This window comes from Struthio camelus, chromosome Z, assembly GCF_040807025.1.
Source record: "Struthio camelus isolate bStrCam1 chromosome Z, bStrCam1.hap1, whole genome shotgun sequence".
Taxonomy (NCBI): Eukaryota; Metazoa; Chordata; class Aves; order Struthioniformes; family Struthionidae; genus Struthio; species Struthio camelus.
Window position 1 is genome coordinate 77444587 of NC_090982.1, and position 21064 is coordinate 77465650.

At 55.0% G+C, this 21064-nt stretch overlaps 2 protein-coding genes across 12 annotated transcripts in view; one reads left to right on the forward strand and one right to left on the reverse strand.

Annotated features, from left to right (window-relative positions):
* The first annotated feature begins 1700 nt into the window (after nt 1–1700).
* Nucleotides 1701–5771, forward strand: CIMIP2B (ciliary microtubule inner protein 2B). The gene is made up of 6 exons (XM_009685406.2): nt 1701–1881; nt 2977–3206; nt 3612–3787; nt 4136–4298; nt 4553–4762; nt 5628–5771. The coding sequence occupies exons 1-6, from the start codon at nt 1814–1816 to the stop codon at nt 5714–5716; spliced, it is 936 nt and encodes a 311-aa protein (XP_009683701.2). The 5' UTR covers nt 1701–1813; the 3' UTR covers nt 5717–5771.
* Nucleotides 5772–6558: 787 nt separating this feature from the next.
* LOC138060913 (AP-4 complex accessory subunit RUSC2-like) overlaps nt 6559–21064 on the reverse strand; it is a 60341-nt gene continuing 45835 nt past the window's right edge. For 9 of the 11 annotated variants that reach the window (XM_068926920.1, XM_068926914.1, XM_068926919.1 and 6 more), the window contains 10 exons: nt 19820–20608; nt 19104–19304; nt 17756–17899; nt 16609–16685; nt 14099–14273; nt 13095–13200; nt 11965–12011; nt 9387–10362; nt 8567–8740; nt 6559–8216 (listed from right to left, as the gene is read on the reverse strand). In XM_068926920.1, coding sequence (XP_068783021.1) covers nt 8036–8216; nt 8567–8740; nt 9387–10362; nt 11965–12011; nt 13095–13200; nt 14099–14273; nt 16609–16685; nt 17756–17899; nt 19104–19304; nt 19820–20608 — 2870 coding nt within the window. In that variant the 3' untranslated portion in view covers nt 6559–8035. The remainder of the gene's footprint in view (nt 8217–8566; nt 8741–9386; nt 10363–11964; nt 12012–13094; nt 13201–14098; nt 14274–16608; nt 16686–17755; nt 17900–19103; nt 19305–19819; nt 20609–21064) is intronic. The other 2 variants (XM_068926921.1, XM_068926922.1) reach the window with 2 other exon arrangements.

The following is a 21064-nucleotide window of genomic DNA, read 5'->3' on the forward strand; positions in this document are numbered from 1 at the left end:
CATGCACTCAGAAACACAACCTCAGCCTCCTTTCCCCTATCAATATTTAATCTCTTCCTGCAGTAGAGCTGCTCCCCAAGGCAGAGACTTGCCTTTCCATTTCCTTTGCTCAGACACAGAGCTAACCCACACAGAATTTCCCTTACCTGACCACGTATTTGCCCTGGCAGAAGTGCCTGGGGCTCCCACGCAGCGGGCATGGTGCAGCCCACGGGTACCCAGGCGTGACCTAGCCAAGTGCGGTCGCTGGCTCTCCCTGCAGCACAGCACCCCACTGCCACGCTCTGCCTCAGGTGGGAGGTTTCAGTGGGGAAAGCATCTGCTCCTCTGCCTCCCACACCCATGGGAACTCAGACACTGCCTCTCCCTGCCTCACGGTGCTTAACTCTACATCTGGGATTTTTCAGTGTGGGAGGCCAAGAAGGGGCTATGAAAGCAAACCACCTCAGTAGGAAGAGATTCCCCTTTTGGGGGTCTTTGGAAAATGGCTAGGAGAATTCCATAAATCAAATAAAGCTGAAAAAATACAGCCTCAGTGGCTCTGTGCGCTGCTCCCAGTGCAATGGCTGTCAGACTAGACCCGTGATAACAGTATGACACCCCCAAAAGCCCTTTATTACCCCATCTGAAACCACAAATTCCATAGCAGAAGTGTGGCTCAAGCAGCTGTCAGGAAGCCCTGTGCTCTCACTCACTCTTTCTCTTCACACTTCCCCTTGCACTGCATCAGAAAAATCCACTGCTGACCATAACCCAGGCTCTGCATAACGACAGGAGGTGTTGCAATACGGTGCCAGAGCTCCAAGCATGCCCTGAAATGACTTCGGGGCACACTGCAGTGCAACGACCTGAAGAGAGGAGCAGCCAGAGCTTCCCGGGGAAGAGGGAGAGCAGCAACCCCCTAACACCCCAAAAAGCAGCTATGCAATGCAGGGCCCTGGGTGGGACAGCAGGGACTGGACAGAGCTGGTTAGGGCTCTAGTCAGCAGCTTTTCCAGAAAAAAAAAACCGGCAAGCTGCTCCAGGAGCTCAGCAAGCTTGAGAGAGACTCTCAGAGTCTCCCCTGGCAGAGGCCACCCTCCTCTCTCCCCCTTAGGAGCCATGTCTTGCGGTCCCGGAGAGATCACCTAGGGCCTGCTCCAATATTTGCACTGGGAGCATGTGGAGCTTGGCCAATGGTTAGGTCAATGGGCAGCAACCAGCACCTCTGTGCATCATGTGTCACAGTGCTCCGGCGGTGCCAGGGTCCAGGCACGCTGCTGTGCACGTGCCCCATTTTGCTGTGAGCCTCGCAGCATGGCCTAGTTCCCTGCAGCCTGCGGCTGCCACTGCAGCACAGCTGGCTCACTGCCTCCCTAGCCAGTGCATCGGTATTGGAGCTACGTTTCGCAGAGCTGTTACCACCCCATGGGATGTCGCTCCTGCACTGTGGGGATTGGCACTGCATGAGCACTGCAGGTTCATGGGGTTTAAGGCTGGTGTGTACCACCATGACCCCTCCAGAGTATGGCACTGGAAGCAGCGCATGTGGGCAGGTCTATCAGCTTGGGGTGCCTGCAGGCCACCAAGGCCTGGCACTCACCCCCTGGGGCTGCCCGCCCTGCCCCGTGTGCATCCCCACCCTGCTTCTCCCAGCCTGTTCCCAAGGCAGCTTGGCCATTGTTGGTGCTCAGGAGGCTCCTCCCTTCCTGGCCCCTGGTTCCTCAGCACTTGTCCTGCCTGCCTGGCTCCAACAGCAGTCTCTGAGCGACTGTCAACATTGCTTTGCTTCTGACTAGGGCCCTGCTCCTAGCCAGTGAGGGCTCTGCAAACCATGGCTGCAGCCTTTGCCCCGAAGAGGAGCCAGGTCCTGATGACTCCCGAGCCCCACTACATCCCTGGGTAAGCACAGGGGCTGGTGCTGGATTGCCTGGCCTTAGAGGAACAGGGCTCTGGGAGCAGCTGTGTCCCTGTGCAGAGACCCCTGTGCCGGGGGTCCTCCTCACCGAGGCCCACAGAGCACGACTGCTCTGTGCAGCCCCACGGGGTGCTGCTTCTGCTTCCCAGCCCAGCCCTGCCCTCCCCCGCAGCCCTGCCAGCTCCTCCTGCCAGCACCAAGCTCCCTGTCCCTGCCAGCCTCTCTGGCATCCAGGGTATTTTTTTTTCCCCAAGGGAGGGAAGGGAGGGAGATGCCATCAGGACGATTCCCTGGGGCCCCACAAGCCACCAGCTCGCAATGACACTGTGTACAGGGGCCTCCATAGCAACCTTCCACCCTGGCCCCGGCCAGCCGGGAGCAGCAGCAAGGAGCGAGGTGGCATGGCAGAGGGGAGCAGCATTCTCCTGCTGGCAGTGCCTGCCCCAGCGACCTCAGCCCCCTGGTGTCCCAGGGTGCTGCTCGCCTCCCCCCAGGCCACCGGGAGCTCTGAGACTCGCTCTGGGATCGGGGAGCAAGTTTCCATGTGAAATAGGTTGCTCCTGGGTGCAGGCACCCAGGAGCGTCCAGGGCAGGTCCTTGTCGCCAGGATGGAGGGGAAATGGGTTTAGAGGTGCAGGTAGTCTCTGGTGGGGTGGGTTGGTGTGTGGGATAGCTGGTCTGTGCTGTTCACCTGCTGTGTGTTTCCCACAGCCCTTTAACTCCAGGTGTGAGAGATCAGGTGTGCAGGGCTGCACCCTGTGGCCTCCAGCATCTCCCAAAATGCGGTTGGTCCACAGGAATAAGGTGTGGTTACCTTCCTGCTCTTGGGAGGGTCCTGCCCCCATGTGCATCCCCATCCCAACTCTCCCTGCCTGCCCTGCCCCACGTGCACCCTCCTCCCTGCTCTCACTGCCTGTGCAAGGGTAAGCACTTGCAGCTGCTGGGCACACACATAGAGTGGCAGCACGGCAGCACACGCAAAGAGGCAGGGTGAGCATGGCAGCGCTACAGTGCTAGGACTCAGCGTTGCCCTGTGTAACTCTCCCAACGTTGCGGCTGCCCTCGCTTTGCCGTGGCAGCTACACTGGTTACTGCCCTCACTACAAGTTCAGCATGGGGAAGACTTACGGGCAGCAGACGTCCCAGCTCCTGACCAGCCCAGAGGTCCTGCGCTCCTGCCAGCTGGTGCTGCAGCCGACTCGCTGGTCCTGCCGAGGCACTGAGCCCCAAAACCTGCCAGGGAAGCCAGGAGCCTGCTGTGGGGCAGGCACTCAGTCGCTGAGCTCCATCATCATCCCTGGATATACAGGTAGGAGGAGGCTGCCCTGGCATGCAGTGGTGACCTGCAGAACCCACCTACCTGTACTAGCACCCAGCCCTGCTGCCCTGTCCCAACTGTTTACCCTTGTGAAGCACCACGGTACTGTGGGAGCTGCAAGATAGTTTCCCAGGACAGACCAGAGGGTGTATAGAGAAGGACTCCTGTCACTTGGCACTGGCAGGTCTTCTCCTCCAAGCTGGCACACATCCCTCAGGCTGGCGCATGCCTCTGTGCTCCCATTCACCCTCAGCCCCCCACAAGCCATATTCTCACCCCATGTCTTTACCTACCCCACTGCTGGGTCCTGCAGCCCTCCCCATCACACCAGAGCAGGCCCTGTACCGTGGAGGGGGGCTCCTCTTTGCTTCAAACGCGTCGGGCATTCTGCTCCAGGATTCATCCCCAGAGCCCAGTGCTTCTTTGCCAAGACCTACTCCGAGATCTGCAAGGAGGCCAGGAGCGACTTTGCCAAGCAGAGGCTGAGAGCTGCCGGCAAGGAGCAAGCCTGGCTGAAGACACGGACGCTGCTGCAGGACCCCACGCAGGAGAGCAATGTGAGACGGGCTGGGGTGAGTGGGCATCTCACCATTGGTCCAGGGCTGTTCCCCTGTCTACAGCCTTGCTCTGTGCCCAGGGCACACAGCACATCGCAGCCACAACGAGGGGAGGGCACACGAGCTGGGGTCAGCAGCCAACACCCATCCCTCCCTCCATCGCCACCTGTGTCCCACAGCATCTGCCTTTCTGCCACTGGGTCCCAGCTGAGGGGTGCTGAGGGATGCAGAGCTCCTTGTAACAGCACCTGGTTGAGCCATCCTTCCCAGATCAGGGCCTGCTCCAGGGCATGGCAGCACCAGGGAATCCTTGCCCAGCCGAGCCTGCTGCTAGTGGTACTCACAGCTCCATGTCCCCTTCAGGATCTCACAGCTGACCCCCTAGGGCCAGGCTGCCACCAGGGCCACCCAGCCGCAGCAGCAGCATTGGCAGCCTCTGCCCCATATGCATTGCTGCACACCTTCCAGCCACAGTGCTCCCCCTACTCCATGGAGGATGATGACCCCCAAAAATATTTCATTTCAGGTAAGATTGCAAGGAGCAGGGCAGGGCTGGGCTCCCAGGGGGATGGTAAGGGGATACTGCCCTGATAGGGTATTTCCTCAAAGGGGATGCAGAGAGCCTAAGAGTGCCAATTTGGAAGGGGGTGGTGGGCATGGGAGAAGTCCAGCAGGGACTCCCAGGTGCCCCCCTGGGTGATTTGGGGGCACTAGGCCTTCTGAGGGCTGCTCACAGCCAGTGCTGGTCTTGTTACAGGGTATCTCTTGTGACCTATGCAGGCTTCACGGGCTTTGTGCCTCGTGCCCGGTTCCTGATTGGGACAGGCTACCCGATAACCACCAACCGGGCCCTGGTTGAGTTTAGTCAGATGGCCCTGAAGAAAGGAGACAGGAGTGAGACCAAGGAAGGCAGCACTATCCTCCCACCTCTGGGAAAGACTTACCCAAGGGAGACAGGCCTGCCACCTCACTACACGGGCTACGTCCCAGGTAAGCGTCCAGCAGCAAGCAGCCACGGCCACACACCTTCCCTCTGGAGAAATCAGCTTTCACCCCCAGTGTGCTCCTCTACATCTAGCAAGAGTGTCTTGGCACGGAAGGACGCAAGGGCCGGAAACCCATAGCTGCGACCCCAAATCCAGCCTCTCATGTCCTCATCGTTCGGCTACGGCCAGCCTCATCCAGGGCAGCCTCGCAGCAAGCATCCCCTCGTTGTAAGCATGGGCAAAGCTGGCATGAGAGCCTCTTGGTGTCTGTGCCAAGAGCACACAGGGTGCTGGAAATCCCCTCTCCTGCTGCAAGTCTGACTCAACACTCCTGTTTGGGCGCACAGAGTTCCCTTCCCCGTTTCGGCCAGCTTGCACAAATGGGAAGAGCAGTCTGGCCCGGTGCCATTTGTAAGCGGGTCTGTCTACAGCACCATGTGCAAGCTGTGGCCATGTTGTGACTCCCTAGGTTGGGATAAGGGGCCGTGTTGCTTCATTTCTGGACTTTGAACCTGTTTGGCTCACTTCACCACTGCAAACTGTAGCCTCACACTCCAACGTGATACCCTCATAAAAAAAGCTGGAGCCTCAACCAGAGCTTTTATCTTCTCCCTGGAGCTACCTGGGTGTAAGAGAAAGGGATGGATGGGCTCGCAGAGGTCGTTGCTGCAGAACCTGGGAATCCTGTGCTGTGGCTGGTCTAAGTTTAAATGCCCCAGATCCCTTCTGTGTGAGGTGACCCATAGCCAGCAAGTCTCACAGCCCGGTTGTCCCAGGCTCTGGCTCTTAGCCCCATGACCTGTGCTCAGCCCATTATTCTCATTTCCTCCTTCCCACACTACTCAGGACTTTCTCCTTGTTGTCCACAGGTTACAAGTTCCAGTTTGGCCACACTTATGGCCACCTTACTAACAACGCCCTGAGCGTGAGCACCGTCAAGAAGCAGATGCCAGACTAAGAATACTGGTCAGGCATGGTGTGAACTCCTCTCTGAAACCTACTTGGGCTCCCCCCAAGCATGCATAAGGAATAAAGACAAGCAACCCCAAACGATGCTGCCTGCCAGTGTGATGCAAGGTGGAAGGGGATTTGCAGCTCTTCTTGCTTACCTAGGGCTGCATCCTGGTGTAGTTATGCCCCATCTTGCCACAGGAACCTCCCTTGAGGGGATACTGCATCCTCCAGGGTGGGTCACCCCAGCCCTGCTGAGCTGCCTAGCTGAGACGTACCACCATCAGATGATGTGACATAGCCCAGCAAGTCAAAGCAATTCATTTTCAGGACGAACAAGAGATCCCAGACGGTGACAGGTCTATGGCAAGACCAGGAGCAGTACCCCTTATGGTTAGTTTCTTCCTCCCAGGCCTGAAAGCTGACAGGGTCTCCAAATCTGTACAGCACTGCTGGCCTAGCACTGCCAGAGCCGGAAGCAGGCAAAAAACACACAGGCTTACCCAGGGGAGCATAGAAAAGAAAGACCCAGGCACGGGCAGCCACATCCAGCCAGGGTCTGTGAATACATCGTACGGGTGAGGAAAGGACTTCTGGTCCTGCACTTCAACTGGATGATATGGGGACTGGATCTGCTACTCTGGGCCAAACGGGGACTAACCTCTCTCTTCTCGAATGGTCTGTGATAAGCCAAGGGTAGCTGAGGGCAATCTGTCTCTCTCTGAAGGTCTGGTGTTGGCTGTGGTTGGAGGAAGGATGAAGCCTGCAATGCGGTGACCCAGCACAGGTACCCCTTGGGCCCTCCCCAGGGACAGGCTGAAGTCACAAGGCCGCATACCAGCAGGGAGCTCAATCAGCACCTTTTTTATTAATATGCATCATAAATAAAGAAATAAATAAAGGCAAGACACCTCGTTCTAACTGGGGAATACAAATTAAATATGGTGCAATGTCCGCTAAGCGATGTACAAGCAGGAGGTAACCTTGCAAAACCAGGGCCCCTTGCCATGGGGAAGCCAGCCCAGGTATGACACCGTGAGCAGCATCAACCTGGCCAAGGCACCAAATACTGGCACGGTCTTTCATTAACACTGTTCCCCACCGGTGGGCGGCATGAACATGAAAGGAAGGGGTTGACTGGCATTGGCTCTGCCAAGGACCCCAGGACCCCCAGCAGCCCCTTGTGCTTGTGCACAATTATGGGCCCACTCGCTCCCCCCACCACAGCACTGCTCAGCAAGACCAGAAACATCATCCCTCCCACCCTGTCTCCCCTGCTCCCTCTGGGAGCACCCTCCCGCTCTACCTACTGGGAGCACTGCCCCCTTCTCCAAAGAGCATCCCTATCCCACTCGGGGACCTTGTCCTCACTCCCTCCCGTCCTAGCCTCCCTCTCTCCACCGAGCGTCACAGGGCAACCTAGGCACTGGCTCCCTCATCCGTATGGAGGGAATGAGGGACATCCATCTCTGCCCAGGTACCACTATCCATTCTGGATCTACGCAATACGGAACATTCACACGCCTTCCTCACAACCCCCCACACCCCCTTGTCCTGCACACACACATACCGTTTCCCCTCTCCCCTGGCCATGGCCAGGCACAGCACAAGGCCCTGCAGTGTGGCAGTGCCAGGCCATGGGCTGGACTGCCCTCTCAGGGAGGCACTTGGCCATGCCCGACCTGTGTGACACAAGCTCTTGGTGCGGTACAATACACAACGCACCATTATTATAGGTTAGGACAGGGCTGTTCTAGATGGGGGAGCCTACCTTCTGGTCCCCCTCAAGCCACAACACAACCTGTCAGCATGGGAGAGCCTTGCAGAGATTTTGCTAATGCACAGTGCTCCCACCCCTGTAGCTGATGACTCCAGCAATACTGAAGGCTGCAGGCTGCGCTGCCATTCCTGGGAAGGGGACAGCCAACGTCCTGCACCCTTCAGCATGGCATTGAGCTGGGCAGAGGGGCAGCGCCTGCTCTGGCAGGGACTGCTTGAATTCCTGCTATGTACGAGTTCACGGCCTACAGGTGCTGGAGATGGCGTGAGGTGTAGGGGGCTCAGGCAGTTCCTGGCGCGGCTGCATGCACGGCGATGCCTGGCAACACAAGGTGCAGCTGGCAGGAGGCCCCTTCGGCTGAGTCGGCCTTTGGCAGCTGCACGAGGAGGAGCGAGAAGGAGCAGAACCTATGGTTACTGTATCCTGTAATGGCAAAAAAGGTAAGAAACTAGCAAGAAGCTGTGTCTGTTCCTCTGGAAGGGTGGGTGGGCTTCCTCCAGAGGAGCCTCAGCAGCTCACGGTACTGTGCTCAGCCTCCCAGCCGTGTCAATAGTCCTCGTCCTCTGGGTGGGTGACGTACATGATGGGCACCAGTCCCCTCTCGGAGCCGAAGCTGCACTGCAGCCAGTCACCGTCCACCTTGGAAATGACCTGCAGGATGTCCCCTTTGTTGAAGCTCAGCTGTCCTGCCTCAGTGGCAATGTGATGGCAAAGAGCTTTCACTTGGCTGCAGGCAGAGGGAGGGAAGAAAGGGTTAGCCTGCCACAGGACACTCACCCCACTGCAGCCTAGGGACCACTGTAGTCACAGAGGAGCAAGTAGAGCAATTTCGCCTCCCCAGTCAGACTCCCCATGGCTGCTTTGTGACAGGGCCCTACGAATGCCTTCCCCAGCTCCCCCTCATCTGCAGATTGCCGAGTTGGGGTGGACAGAGCGCAAACTGCTTTACTGCCCTAAACTGCCACTGGCCCACGAGTGCAAAAGGGACCAGACAAACCTTAACAGGCAAAGCAGCATCAACCCCACCAGCCCACCACATCCCTGGCACCTGCAGGATGGCCACATGGCACGGCTCACCAGGGAGGGTTGGGAGACAGCCCCCGAGCCAGCCGCTGCTCAGGTGACACTTCAGGCGGCTCCATCCGTGGGGGCTCTGGCTCAGGGGCTGCTTCTCGCCACATGCTTGCCCCAACCGTCTGGGCCACCAGCTGGAACACAGACTTGTCCAAGCTCAGCCAGCCAGAGGGCAACCTGTGAGAGGGAGACAGAAGCAGGCAGTGGCAGGGAACTGTACCTGGAGGCAAGGAGCAGCTGCTCCATGGCAAGTTCATGCCCTGTAAGTCCGACTGTGTTCACAACATGCACCGCAGTCCCCAAGACGTATCCTGCGGGGCGAGCTCAGCTACCTCCAGACACAACATGGCCTGCTCTGAGAACATTTCTAGTGGCCACAGAAGCAAGCAGGGTGCAGATGGAGAAACAAAGCTAGGAGGATCCAGCTACACCGGGCAACTTCATGCCTCCTCCTCACCCGTTGTGAGCAACGGGGATGCCTTCATGTTCTTCTCTCACCTAGTGTGTGCTTTTGAGAGGGATGAGGGGAATGGAGCAGCAGGGGCCACACTAAAGGCCTCTCCCCATCTTCCCCCAGAGAGGGGCTTAGGAATCTAGGCAGTAGCCCAGCTCAGGCAGAAGAGGAGAGTCAGCAAGAGGGATAGATGAAGGGTGAGAGCAGCGGGGAACAGTGGTATGCGTGGAATTAAGGCAGGCAGGCTGGCAGGGCTGATGTACCATTGTAGTGTAGCACAGGACTAGGCTGTTGGCCTGACTCCCACCTGCACTGCAGCAATCCCAGGTTAACTAGCCCTCCCCAACCCTAAGCCTTCCATGTCCCTACCTGTTGGGCTGTCTGGGCTCCTTTTGCACCTTCCTGGACCCAAACAAGTGTCCCCACTTAATGGGCTGGCTGCCCTCTGGTGCACTGGTGCTGCTCTCCTCTTGGGGGGCTGCTGCTGCTCCCAGTCTTTGCTGAGTCCCGGTCTCCTTCTCCTTGCTGCGCTTCAGCTCTGTAAGCACTGAATCTGGGGGGCTACCCATCCAGAAGGGCCAGTTTCGTTCCTTGGCCTCTTCGCTGGCTGGTGCTTGCTGCGGCTTTTCTGGGGGCTTTGCCACAGCCTCGGGGCTTGGCCTGCTGGCAGCCTTGGGCCTCTCCTCCAAGGTGCCCTCAGCAACTGGGCAGGACTCTGCACCCTCTACCACCCCTTCACGGGGAGGCGGTGCCTTGTGGGTCTCAGCTGAACTGGGCACAGCACTCAAAGCCTTCTTCTTCTTTTCATAGCGGATGAACTTCGAGCCTTCGGCTGAGCCCTCAATGTAAATCTGGGAGCTCTGCATAAGTTGGTACCACCAGCCTGCCTGCTTGTCTTTCTTCCCCTCCCATGTGCTGTCTCGCACCTTCCTCCTCTCTTCCTCCCTGTCGACGTCTCCACAGGAAGCCCCCACCCCCTTGACTCTCTCGCTTGCAATTTGGTCGGGGCTGTGGCCTGGTGACACGTCACCATCTCTGGCACTTGCTTTACATGACTCAGGGGCAGTGCTGCAGCCATCAGGATCCTCACTGCTGCCTCGTGTCCGCATCAGCTGCAGGGTGGAATGTGCAGAAAGCAGCAGGTCTTGTTTCACACGCAGCAGCTCCTTTTGCTGTTGCTGCTCTTTGCCCATCTGCATCAGGTGGTGTTCAAAAAGGAGGTCTAGGTTGAAGGGCAGCAGGGAGAGAGGCTGGAGCAGTAGCAGAAGCTCCTCAAAAAGGGGCTGGCACACACTGTGAGACAGGCACAGGAAGCCCACCGGCTGGTAGTGTGCCAGGATGATATCTACAGGGCAGGAGACAGCGATTAGATCAGAGGCCCTTGCCACCTTTGCCCACTGCCAGGCCACCAAGAAGCTACTGAAGCTATGGAGAAAGGAGTCTGAACACTAGTTTCTGGTAACAACCGCGGCTGCAGCATGAGGTTCAGCACTGTGCCAGTAGTCAGGGAGCACCAGACATTCTGTGAGCAAACTGGCCCAGATGCTGCTTCTAGTCCTGCTTGCAGCCTGAACTTTGTTCTGTCAGATTATCCACCAGGAGAACCTCTATCACAAATGCCATGGGCATAGGGTGTGAATAAAGAGCATCAAAGATGGCTGACACATGTTAACATTCTCTTCTTCCACCTCCCAGATACAAACAGGGAGCTGCAGAACTGAGCCAATACCAGTCCCCCACACAGAGAGTGTGTCAGGAACAGCTGAATAAATTCTTTCCAAGGATCTGGCTGGGAATTGTTGAATTGTGGATCCTAACAGAAAATCGACTAGCTCTTTCCATCTGCAGCATTCACCTATTTGACCGCACCTGCGGCACCACCCACCACCTCTCCACCAGAGAGCTGGGCATAGGGTTTGTGGCCATTTGACCCCAGTGAGGTAACAAACTTGTACCACAGACAGGACTTGCATCCTGTCTCCTACCCCTCTGCCCAGCCTTCAGTCTCCAGAGACCCCTAGATATTGCTCACCCTTTCAGCTCTTAATGATGGCTTGGAAAAGACTGGAGGATTTGTAAGGGGGTCTCTCTGCTCCAGAAAAACAGGGTGGTGTCTCTTGCCCCACTTCTGGGTACAAAGGCACGTCTGCTCTCCTGGCTGTTCCAGAGAGAAGTGCATACACGCACAGCTGGCAATGTCATCTTCTGTCGGCCACTAAGCCTGCCAGAAGACACTACGCTGGGCTCTTTTAGCAGTGCATGCGGCCCTGGGCTGAGCGCACGTTGAGCCTGCAGCACTTAACAGGGCATCCAGCATGTTAAGGGTGTCTCTGTCTCACAACGCACTTAACACCTAGAAGCAGCATGACGAAGTGCTAGGCAGCTTGGTCAGAGCTGCTGGGTGTCTACACAGTCCAGATACAACCCTGGTTGAAAAAACAGACACAGCCAGTAAAATCTGTTCTTTGTTCATCAGGAGGTTTTCCTTTCCATCTCCCATACTCAAAGTGTTTCAGTAAAGTGTTTACACCCCCTGCAATCTCAGATTCCTAGGTGCTGGGCAGAAATTTGCAAAAAAACAAATAAATTTGTGGAGGGTTACATCTGCACACAGGCACCAGATCCCATGAGGGAAGACTGAGGGATCTGCATTGGAGGTGGCAGCCTTGGGTACTGGCTGCAACTGGGAAGGACATGGTTAGCCAGACTCTCCACAGCTTAGGTGGAGGGAGCTGTATGAGGCTGCAATTTCCACCTCCGTCTCTGTAGCTGAACAGCCCTGCAACAACCTGTACACTGGACACAGTCTAATCCTTCAGCTCAGAGCAGAGGGGAGCAATATAGACTGAGACACTACCAGGGAACAAAAGGGCCCCAGAACTTGGATCTGTGCTCATATCATGCAGAATTTGGTCTCCACTCCAGCTCACAGCACCCAGGCTCTTACCTTCATGATTGTAGAGGTGGTTGAACCAGAACTCCAAAGACCGGATACTGGAGGAAGGAAAAACAAGCAGGGAAGAAGCAGTGAAAAATCCCCTCACTCCCTTCATCCTAGCTGTTTTACAAGAAGTGTGGCTGGAAAAGGGCGTTTACATAGCACAGCCCTGTGAACCTCAAAACTCGGTGAAAAGACAGTGACTTACTCCAATCAGCATGCTTTGACCACAGCCACCCAGTCTGTTAAGGAACCATCCTTCCCTATTTGCTTTAAAATGAGGTATTGTGCCACTGTGGCCCCTAAGAGCCACATTTCCAGCAAGTTTCCTCACCATTTAGCACTTACGTTCTCAGCAGAGCTTAGCTTTGCTGAGCAGGGCTCCTATGGAAGAGGCAAATCATCTACAAACATAAGACCATTGCTTCAGCTTTGGCTGCCAAAATGCTGGCACTCTGTGCCTGAGGAAAAGAGCTGGGCTACCCTTGGCACGGTGGGCACGGCATAACTGGCTTTGGGGGTCTCCCAACATTTGGAAATCTTGGGGACTCCACTGCCAGCGTCAAGAGCTCCTGCTGACCACTGGAGTGGGGCAGGGAAACAGCATCCTAACAGCACTCATCCCATCAAAGGGAAAGAGACAGAACATCACTGTCATTTTGCTGTTTAATATTGAGCGTGCCCACTCCTTATCCAGCCTGAAAAGGTCAGCCTAGAGTCCTGGACCAGGAAAATCTCTCTTTCAGAGCCTCACGTATTGGAATTCACTGCAACCCTAGGAAGCAGCAATACAGGGTTATCCAGGAGTAATTTAAATTGCTTATGTTATCTCCAGTCCTGTGTGAACGCAGACAGACAGATTCCTCCCAACTAACGTTCTGGGGCTAAAACAAGTTGATTGTGTTTTTCAGTGGGCTGCAGCCAGCCCCTCTCAGTCCTGGCCTGCTGAGGGGTAGGTTTTGATCCCTCTGGAGTTCCCTAAGGCTCATGGCTTCTTTGTTCCTCCACTCACAGCTGGGGAGCTGCTCCCAAGTTTCTTAAATATTTCTACTGGCAATTGCACTTGCGTGGGGGTCAGGTGCAAAGCCTGTTGCCAGCCCTGGAGAGCGACATGCAGTCAGCCCGAGAAGCCTGCTTACTTGAGAAGGCCAAAGATGAACGCATTGAACCTCATGGTGTGGTTGGTCAACTCCGTGTACTGGCTGATCTTGCTGTAGAGGCTGTGCAGCAGCTTGGTGGAGGGGCCTATGGAGACAAGCAAAACGCTGGGATTAGTTGTGGTCAGTAAAGCCAAAATGGCACCATCAGGAAGGAGCATTCAGGGAAAGGCAAAAAGGGCCTGGGTGCCCCTGTTTGCTTGTGCATTTCCCCTCCGCTGATGAGCGGAATGAATTCACTCCATCCCAACAGTTGGACTCCGCAAGGGAGATGTGACATAGTCTCTCCTAGACTGTCACTCCAAAACGTTGGGAGAGTGTCAGTGGAGGAAAGTACCCCACAGACATGTCCCTGTCACTTCAGAGAGGACCACAACCTGTGGCTCAGAATCACCAAGTAAACAGAATTGTGCTATGGGTGGTTATAATTTGGGGTGTCTGCAATCACAGCAACAACACCGGAGCTGGAGATTTGCCGCAGACAGGCTAGGAGGCTTCCCAGGCCTGGACCTAAGCTCTTCATGAAGCAGAGAACAGTGTGGGCCTGCCATCTGTAACCTCTGGATGTTAGCCACTGCCACCGCAATCTAAGGTGCGAAGTACTAATAGCAGAGGATGTAGGTGACGTGGATATGCTTGAGGCCAGTGAGTTGTATGCACAAATTTGTTTACGGACCAAGCTAAAGCACACCTCTGCCTCACACAGCAGCTGTGCAGGGCTAAAGATGAAGTCTAGAAGAACCCTGGAATGGTACAGAGGAGAAAAAGGACGTTCTTTTGGGAGGGAGAAAAAGGATACTTTGCGGGGGAGGGGTTCCCCTCTCTTTTTTATTTTCCATTGTGAGGGCCTAGTACGGGAAAATCTGGCAATTTGAGGGAGAATGGCCACTTCGTACCCCCACCCCTACAGTCAACTTTCCCCAGCACCTCCTCAGCCACAGCAGAGCAGTGCTGAGGAGGGACAGGCATCATCACAGGCTCCATACCCAGTTGGGTGGATGCCTCCACCACACTCCAGGGGATGTTTCTCCTCTGGCCAATGATCATATCCAGGACATAAGCCTTAAGCCCGTCACTCAGGATGTCCCGGACAGCAGGGCACAGATATTTCAGGATGAGATGCCCCACATTGGGGCTCACGGAGCTGTTCCCAAGCTTCGCCTAAGGGAAAAGATGCAACAGGGAGAGAGTTAGTAACTGTTCTGTGGAGTACTGACATATGCAAACAGTCTAGCCCCATTTGCCCACCAAAGACATCCAGCAGGGCAATATCCAGGCCAAGATGAAACTGAGCAGCTCCTTGTACAGGCTAGCTCTTCCCCTTCACCCCTGCTGCCTCACACACCACTTCTGGGCTGCTCCCTGCAGCGTCTACACCATGCTGAGATGAAGCAACAGCTTGGCAAGAGGATATCCTAGTTAGAAAGGATGTCTGAAGTTCTCCCTACAGCATATATAGCAAGGAGATATAGCAAGGCTGTCCTGCAGGAGGAAGAAAAGAGTAGGGACTTTTTGTACTGCTGCAAAAGATTTTCTTGCTGCTATTTTAGAAGCAGGAAGCAGCAACTGACCTAGGAACTTCCAGCACTGAGGGGTTAAGGAACTTCCAGCACTGAGGGGTTAAGGAACACTTAACTCAGTGACATGCCAAGCTATAATTCCTAGGGATTACTATAAATAAACAGGGTGGAGGCAAAATGGCTGGACAAGGCCTAGGTTGAGGTGAGGAAGCATTTAAGAGCCCAGCATCAGCAGAGCAGGGATACACTCTGCTGCATGCAGTCCTTGAGCTGCCGAGGGGTCAATCCAAAGGGTCAGCCCTGGATGCACATCATTCTGGTGGTCCTGGGCAGTTGGGCTTAGAGCACAGGTTTTACCAGCTGAGCTGGAATTACACTGGCTGGCTGGCACAGGTCCACAAAGGCCCTGAACTGAGTCTGAACTTCTGGGTCAGGAATAATCCTGCCAGATCCATTGAGCGTAGGAGCATCAGGGACAGGGGCTGCCTTTTAACAGGTGAATGCTCAGCCCTTGGCATACTGAGGCATAATGGAACCCCATATTAAAACCATGACGAGGCTGTAAGTACAGCGCTGTCTGCCAAGTAAAGCAGTGTGAAAACGTTCAAATTATTCCCTAGACCAAAGCTGCAAGCATAGGAAATCCACAGTGAAGTCTGCAAGAAGCTGTGGAAATACAAAGTTAGGACATCCAAACAGCTCCAATTTTGCTGCACAGCAATCTCCACATCAGCAACAACTGTAATTAGGGGCAGACTACCCTGGGCTCTGAGATAAGATTGAACGGGTTTGGAATCTGTCACAGTCAGGTTTCTCCTTGGGGACAGCACCCCAGGGCAGCTGTCACGTCCAAACACTGTAACATTGCTGCTTCAGGGCCCCTGCGATCGAAGCAGAATGTTCACCTTTGAGAGGAGGCACCACAGCCATGCTGTCACAGGATTGAAAAACAATGGTTGGGGCAGGCAGAAGCGAGCTTGTTCTGCCTGCGTTATTCCAGAAATGAGAGACAAAGGGAGCACAAGCCAGAGGCAGCCAGCCCCACGGGCAGCCTAAATGCACTCTGAAGCTAGTGATTTTGTGGCAAGGGCCACAGGGGACATTTGCCTGCCCCAGATGTCTCATCTGCTCTTCAATCTGAGCTCTGACTTTAACAAGCAAGTGGCTGTGAACAGCACAGACTGCCGCTCCGTTTATCCCCAGCCTCACAACAAAACAAATGCTGATGCAAGGGTAGAGCAAAGACTGTGGCAGAGCCAACTCCTGTGGCACCCAGCTACAGAAGGCAACGCGACTTCTCAAGGGCTCTGTCACAGAAGCAACGCAGGTCCCCCCAGGAAGGGTGTCAGAGAAGGACACCAATGGGCAATGACAGATGTACTTTTTATCGTTGTGGAGACCTGTGATATATCAAGGGACTGGGGACACTGCACTGTGCCCTGGTATTAGTGCCTGATCAGGATCACAGGAAGGGCCGAGGAGGGAAATATAACTCTCCACTATATGAGATAAAAGAGCAGCTGTACTGCCTCAGACCAGAGGTCCAGCTGGCCTGGTATTCTCTCGTTAAGGGTCAAATGTAAGTCCATAAGAAAGAGTCAAACCAGAGCAACGCACATAATACTTCCCCTTATACTGTCCCAGCCTACAACTACTTTCAGCTCAGGGACTGCCTAAGCTGGACATGATTCCTATGTGTTTAGTAGACCCAATGAATTTCCCTTCCCTGTATTGGGCCACTGTTCCCTTAAATCCATGTAACCTTTTAGCACCTCCAGCACCATGCAGCAAGAATTACCACAAATTTACTAACTGCTGCATGAAGTACCACCACCTTTGTTTGTTCTGTTCTTACTACTGCTAGCTTCATTTGATGCCCCATAGTTTTTGGGCTAGAAGGGAACAGAAAGTCAGCCCCTACCCAACCCTCTGTGTTACTCATGACATTGAGAAGCGATACAGAAAGCAATATCTACCTTCACCCCTGGATCCCTGCTGGTTCCAAAGTGAGCCACAATCAGGTCAACGGCAGTGTTGATTGCCTTCACCAGACCTAGAGGACAAAGACACGGTCAAAGAGCTGCCTGAGGGGCCTCTACGAGAGGCCCAAGCCAAACACTTCATGAAGAAGTCGAGCAGGGGCATTTCCAAGAAGATGAGCTCATGTCTCCTCTCTAACCTCTCCTAACCAAATCTGTCCCTGCTGGTTCCCGGACTCAAATATCACCTCGATAATAGGAACAATCTTTAGAAGCGGCTGAAGCATAAGACACCCTGTCAAGATTCCCAGGGGACATGGGACACCTTCTCCATACACTGTCCCTTGTGGGAGCAGAGATGGATCCAAGGCACAGAGTCCCTCAATGCTCTGATCCTGCTTGGAGACAAAGCAGGAGCCATGCATTTGGCAAGCTATGTAATAACTTTCAGTAACAAGCCAGCAGTGGGTCACGTGACACCTGCATCAACATGATGCAAGAACAGAAGCAGAATAGGGGGGAAGGCTGCCACCTGGTAATCGCCAGCGCAGAGTTGGCAAAGGCACGGGAACCTTTCTGCACATCCCTTCTCTCTGACATGATACAGAGGTAGCTACCAACAACCCTGTACCCAAGCCCACCTCTAGCTCAGGCCCTATCACAGCCATGCCCTGTTCTAGATTCTCTCCCCCACCCATTTATACAAACGCTTCACCATATAGCTTAGAACCCAACAGAGCTTTCAACTAATTTACAAAATCTCAAGCATCTGCAGCATCACGTGAATCCACAGATTAACCCCTGTATAGTGAAACAGGGTGGCAGCATGCCTTGCTTTAGGGTCATACTCCTGTGCCTGCCTATTCTCTCCACCTTTTCTTGTGGACTTAAGATCCCTTTTCATCATTCTTCCTGGGACAAGCACCTCAAACGTATTCCATGGCAGGCAGCATGGCGCAGAGAACACGCAAACCTGCCACAGAAACAGCTGTCACTACAAGAGGACATCTAGTATGACACCAACAGCAGAGAAAGGCAGGGAAAGAAACCATTATGCCTATTCAGAGATGAGACAAGACAGATGAGCACTGTCTGCCCTTATGCTCTGCCACGCCACACTCCCACACAAGAGGTATGGACTCACCCTTCTTCTGCAGCAAGTCAATGGAGATAGACTCTGTGCTGCCATCTGGGGAGAGGCAGAACTCAGCAGGGGGTTTCTCTGCTAGCGAGAAGTAGTCAGGGAAGAAGTCAGTGTAGGTAAGCTGGAGTTGCCTCATAGACTGTCCTGCTGGGCCAAGAGAAGAGGGAGAAGGATCAGCCCCAAGCCCTTATACCAAAGCCTCTCCTACACTGTGGCTTTTCCTAGTGGCAACCTGCACCAGCAGGAGCCTTCACACTACCCTGTCCCAGCCTGAGGCAGAGCTGCAAGGCTACAGGCTTGTAACTCCCCCAGCAACGGTTTTTAACATGAGCTTCTACAGTTCAAACCCACAGGCCACCCAACGTCTAGCTCCAGTTTGGCAGGGGACCGTGGGCACTGGAAGATGCTGTGGGAGATTCATTCTCAATGACTGGTGCTAAAGAAAACCTCACTACACCAGACTCTCAGGAACATTGTACAGATAGCCCCAACAGGGATGGAACTGGGTCAAAAGCAGAGCACACTGAGAATCCCTACTTGTCACACACACAGGCAGCCACAGGCAGCAAGCAATGTGCTGCCTTCTGCCCATCCTTTGGGATGGTCTCTCCCTCTGCAAGGGTAGACTTCTCCAGGAGTTCTTTCATATGCTAGATTTCCATCTGGTTGATTCCCAGTGAAGGAGGGGTGGAGAAACTGGTGGGGTTGGCAGTGTGAGATGTAGAGTTTCGGGGAATTCACTCCGTGATGTGGGGCTGGCCTCAAGAACACTCTCCCTCCGAAAGACAGACCCCACAGCTCTTCCTGGAGGACTCACAAAGGTTCAGCCAAAAGCAGTTGCCCCTCACAGGGCCTCCTGCACAGTTTTTAGAGGATGGGGAACACCTTAATGGCAGAGCAGAGAAGTATTGCCAGCCCCCCCATGAGAGCTGTAACCCAGCACTCAGCATGCTACCAGGGCTGGGGCAGATGGGCCAAGACCCTGGGACACTTGGACATTAGATCTCCAACAGCTGAGAAATGGGCTACAAGCTGGACACGGTCCACGACCACTTGCTGAGGTCTGAGCTTGCTCTTGGGCCATTCACTTTCCCCATGACCTTCAACCTGGTCCAGAGCCAGACCCGACTACTTTCAACTTATGGAGAAGGGAGGCCCCACACAGCTTGCACCCATCAGCGAGCCAGTCTTCACTTTCTTCTGGTACACCTCAGCCCCAGTGTGACCAGATGCCATATCCCTCCTGCTTGAAGCAGGCAGAGCAAAAATGAGGCCTGGTAGGGCTGGGATGTTGACCCTAAGCCCCAAGGTGATCCCCAGATACCCCCAGCAAAGAGGTGGTGCGCACCGTTCAGCCTGCAGTGGAACTGGCTGGTGTTGAGAGTGCCAGGGAACTCAAAGATGGGGTTCCCCCGGTTCAGTCGGGGCTCCTGCTGCCTCCTGTCTAGGCTGCCTGCTAAGCCAGGCAGCCCTGAAACACGGTCCAGGCCCAGGGGGTTCCTCCGCCTGTACTCCCGCCACTTCAGTGCTTGAGGGGATAGGTGATTCGCTAGAACACCACAGGCAGCGTGCACCGTATGGGAAGACATGAGCAGTTGGAGGGGAAATGGGGAGAGAGGATGAGAGGAGAAAGGACAGAGAAAGAGACAGCAAGTTAGTTACAGTCCAGCAGCATTTCAGGACGTTAGCGTGTATACATGACAGACAAGCGGAGGCCACAGCTTGGCACAGCAACACAGGAGCCTGAGTGGCCTCATGGCTGTAGGCACAGGAGGAGTGAGTTTTGGGGTGCAAGCACCTGGCACGGGGAGCTGTGGGATCAGCAGCCCCATGCTGCCTTCTCCAGAGGTGCAGTATAGGGACCAGAATTGGAGGGATGTGCTTTCAGCATACAACTTCCTTTCGCAGGCAGACTGATGATAGGGCTGTAGGGCACTGTAGCACCCAGAGGAAACTTCACCCTGGGCTGTGGCTATAAGGGAGGGTGGTACTACAGAAAAGAGCCACAGACTAGACTTTTGTCTAGTCTCCTAGACTAGCATGGCCTGGGGGATGGGTACCTACCGTTGAGGGGCCGTATGCCCATGTTGCTCAGGGAACTAGAGTTGCTGGTCTCACTGCCACTCCTCCAGTGGGGCTCTGAGTGGCCTCCCACTCTGCTCATGGGCCTACCACCCACTGAGAGGGGTAGCAGGGACTCACTGTGGAGTCGGTACTCAGAGAGTGGCGGGCTTGGCTCCAGCGGTGCCTCCTTCTTGGGAACTGGCTTGGGGTTCTCCTTTTGCCTCAGGGCATCAGCTTTGGTGACGTGGACAGGTTGCCTGGCACTGACAGCTGGGGAAGACCTCGTGGGAAGCAGGCTGGCAGAGATGGGACAGGACCTGCTCCTGGGAGGCTGGCTCTCTCCAGCTCTCTCTGCAGTGGGTGAGGAAGAGGAGTCCACACTCTGGAAGAAAGGCACGTTGCATCGCACAGGAGAGTAACTCCCCAAGGGGGATGGCCGGGTTGTCTCAGGGGCAGGCTTCTTAATGCAGCCATCATTGAGGGAGGCAGCTCCATCTGCTGAGCGCTGGGTCAGGAGCGTGCTGTGAGCTTGGCTCCCTGCCACCATCGACTGCTCTGCTGAGGTGGCGGAGGCTGAGGACTGGGAATTGGAGGAGGTCTGCTGGCTGGCAAGTCGGTTGCTGGACAAACTATAGAGTTGAGAAAGGCTAGAGGCAAAATGGCTGTGCAGGGCACGTGCCTTGGGTGGCTTGCTGAAATGGTGCTGGAAAACAAAGGGCTGGATGGGCAGAGTCGTGGGACGCTGGTCCTTGCTGTAGCGTACCACAGGTTTGCTGTCTGTGCCACCACCTTCAGGGAGAGAAAGGGGGATCGAGTGTGAGGATGGGCAGAGGAACAATCATCATGAGCCTGGCAGATCACAAGCAAAATGGAACGTACTCTCAGCTGTGGGAGAAAGAGGATGAGCCAGTGAAATAAGCAGAGTGGTTCAAGTCAGAACCGGCCACATACATCATGAGCTGGCAAGGTAAAGACAAGTAGCCCCAAATGTGGAATGCCCAGCCACCTGGAAGAGCAGGGGGCTGCACTGGAGATTCTCTCCTTACAGAGTCACCAGCTTCACACGCTCCACTCCCCCTTCTCATCTCTACCCCATCCCCTAGGACAGCACAGACAACAAAATCTCAGTGCAGCTCTAGGTGTCCAGAAACCACAGTCCCAAGCACCTGTCCTTGGCCCGCCTCCATACAGGCCCAACACACCATGGTACAGTACTTACGACAGCGGGATTTAATATCCCAAAGG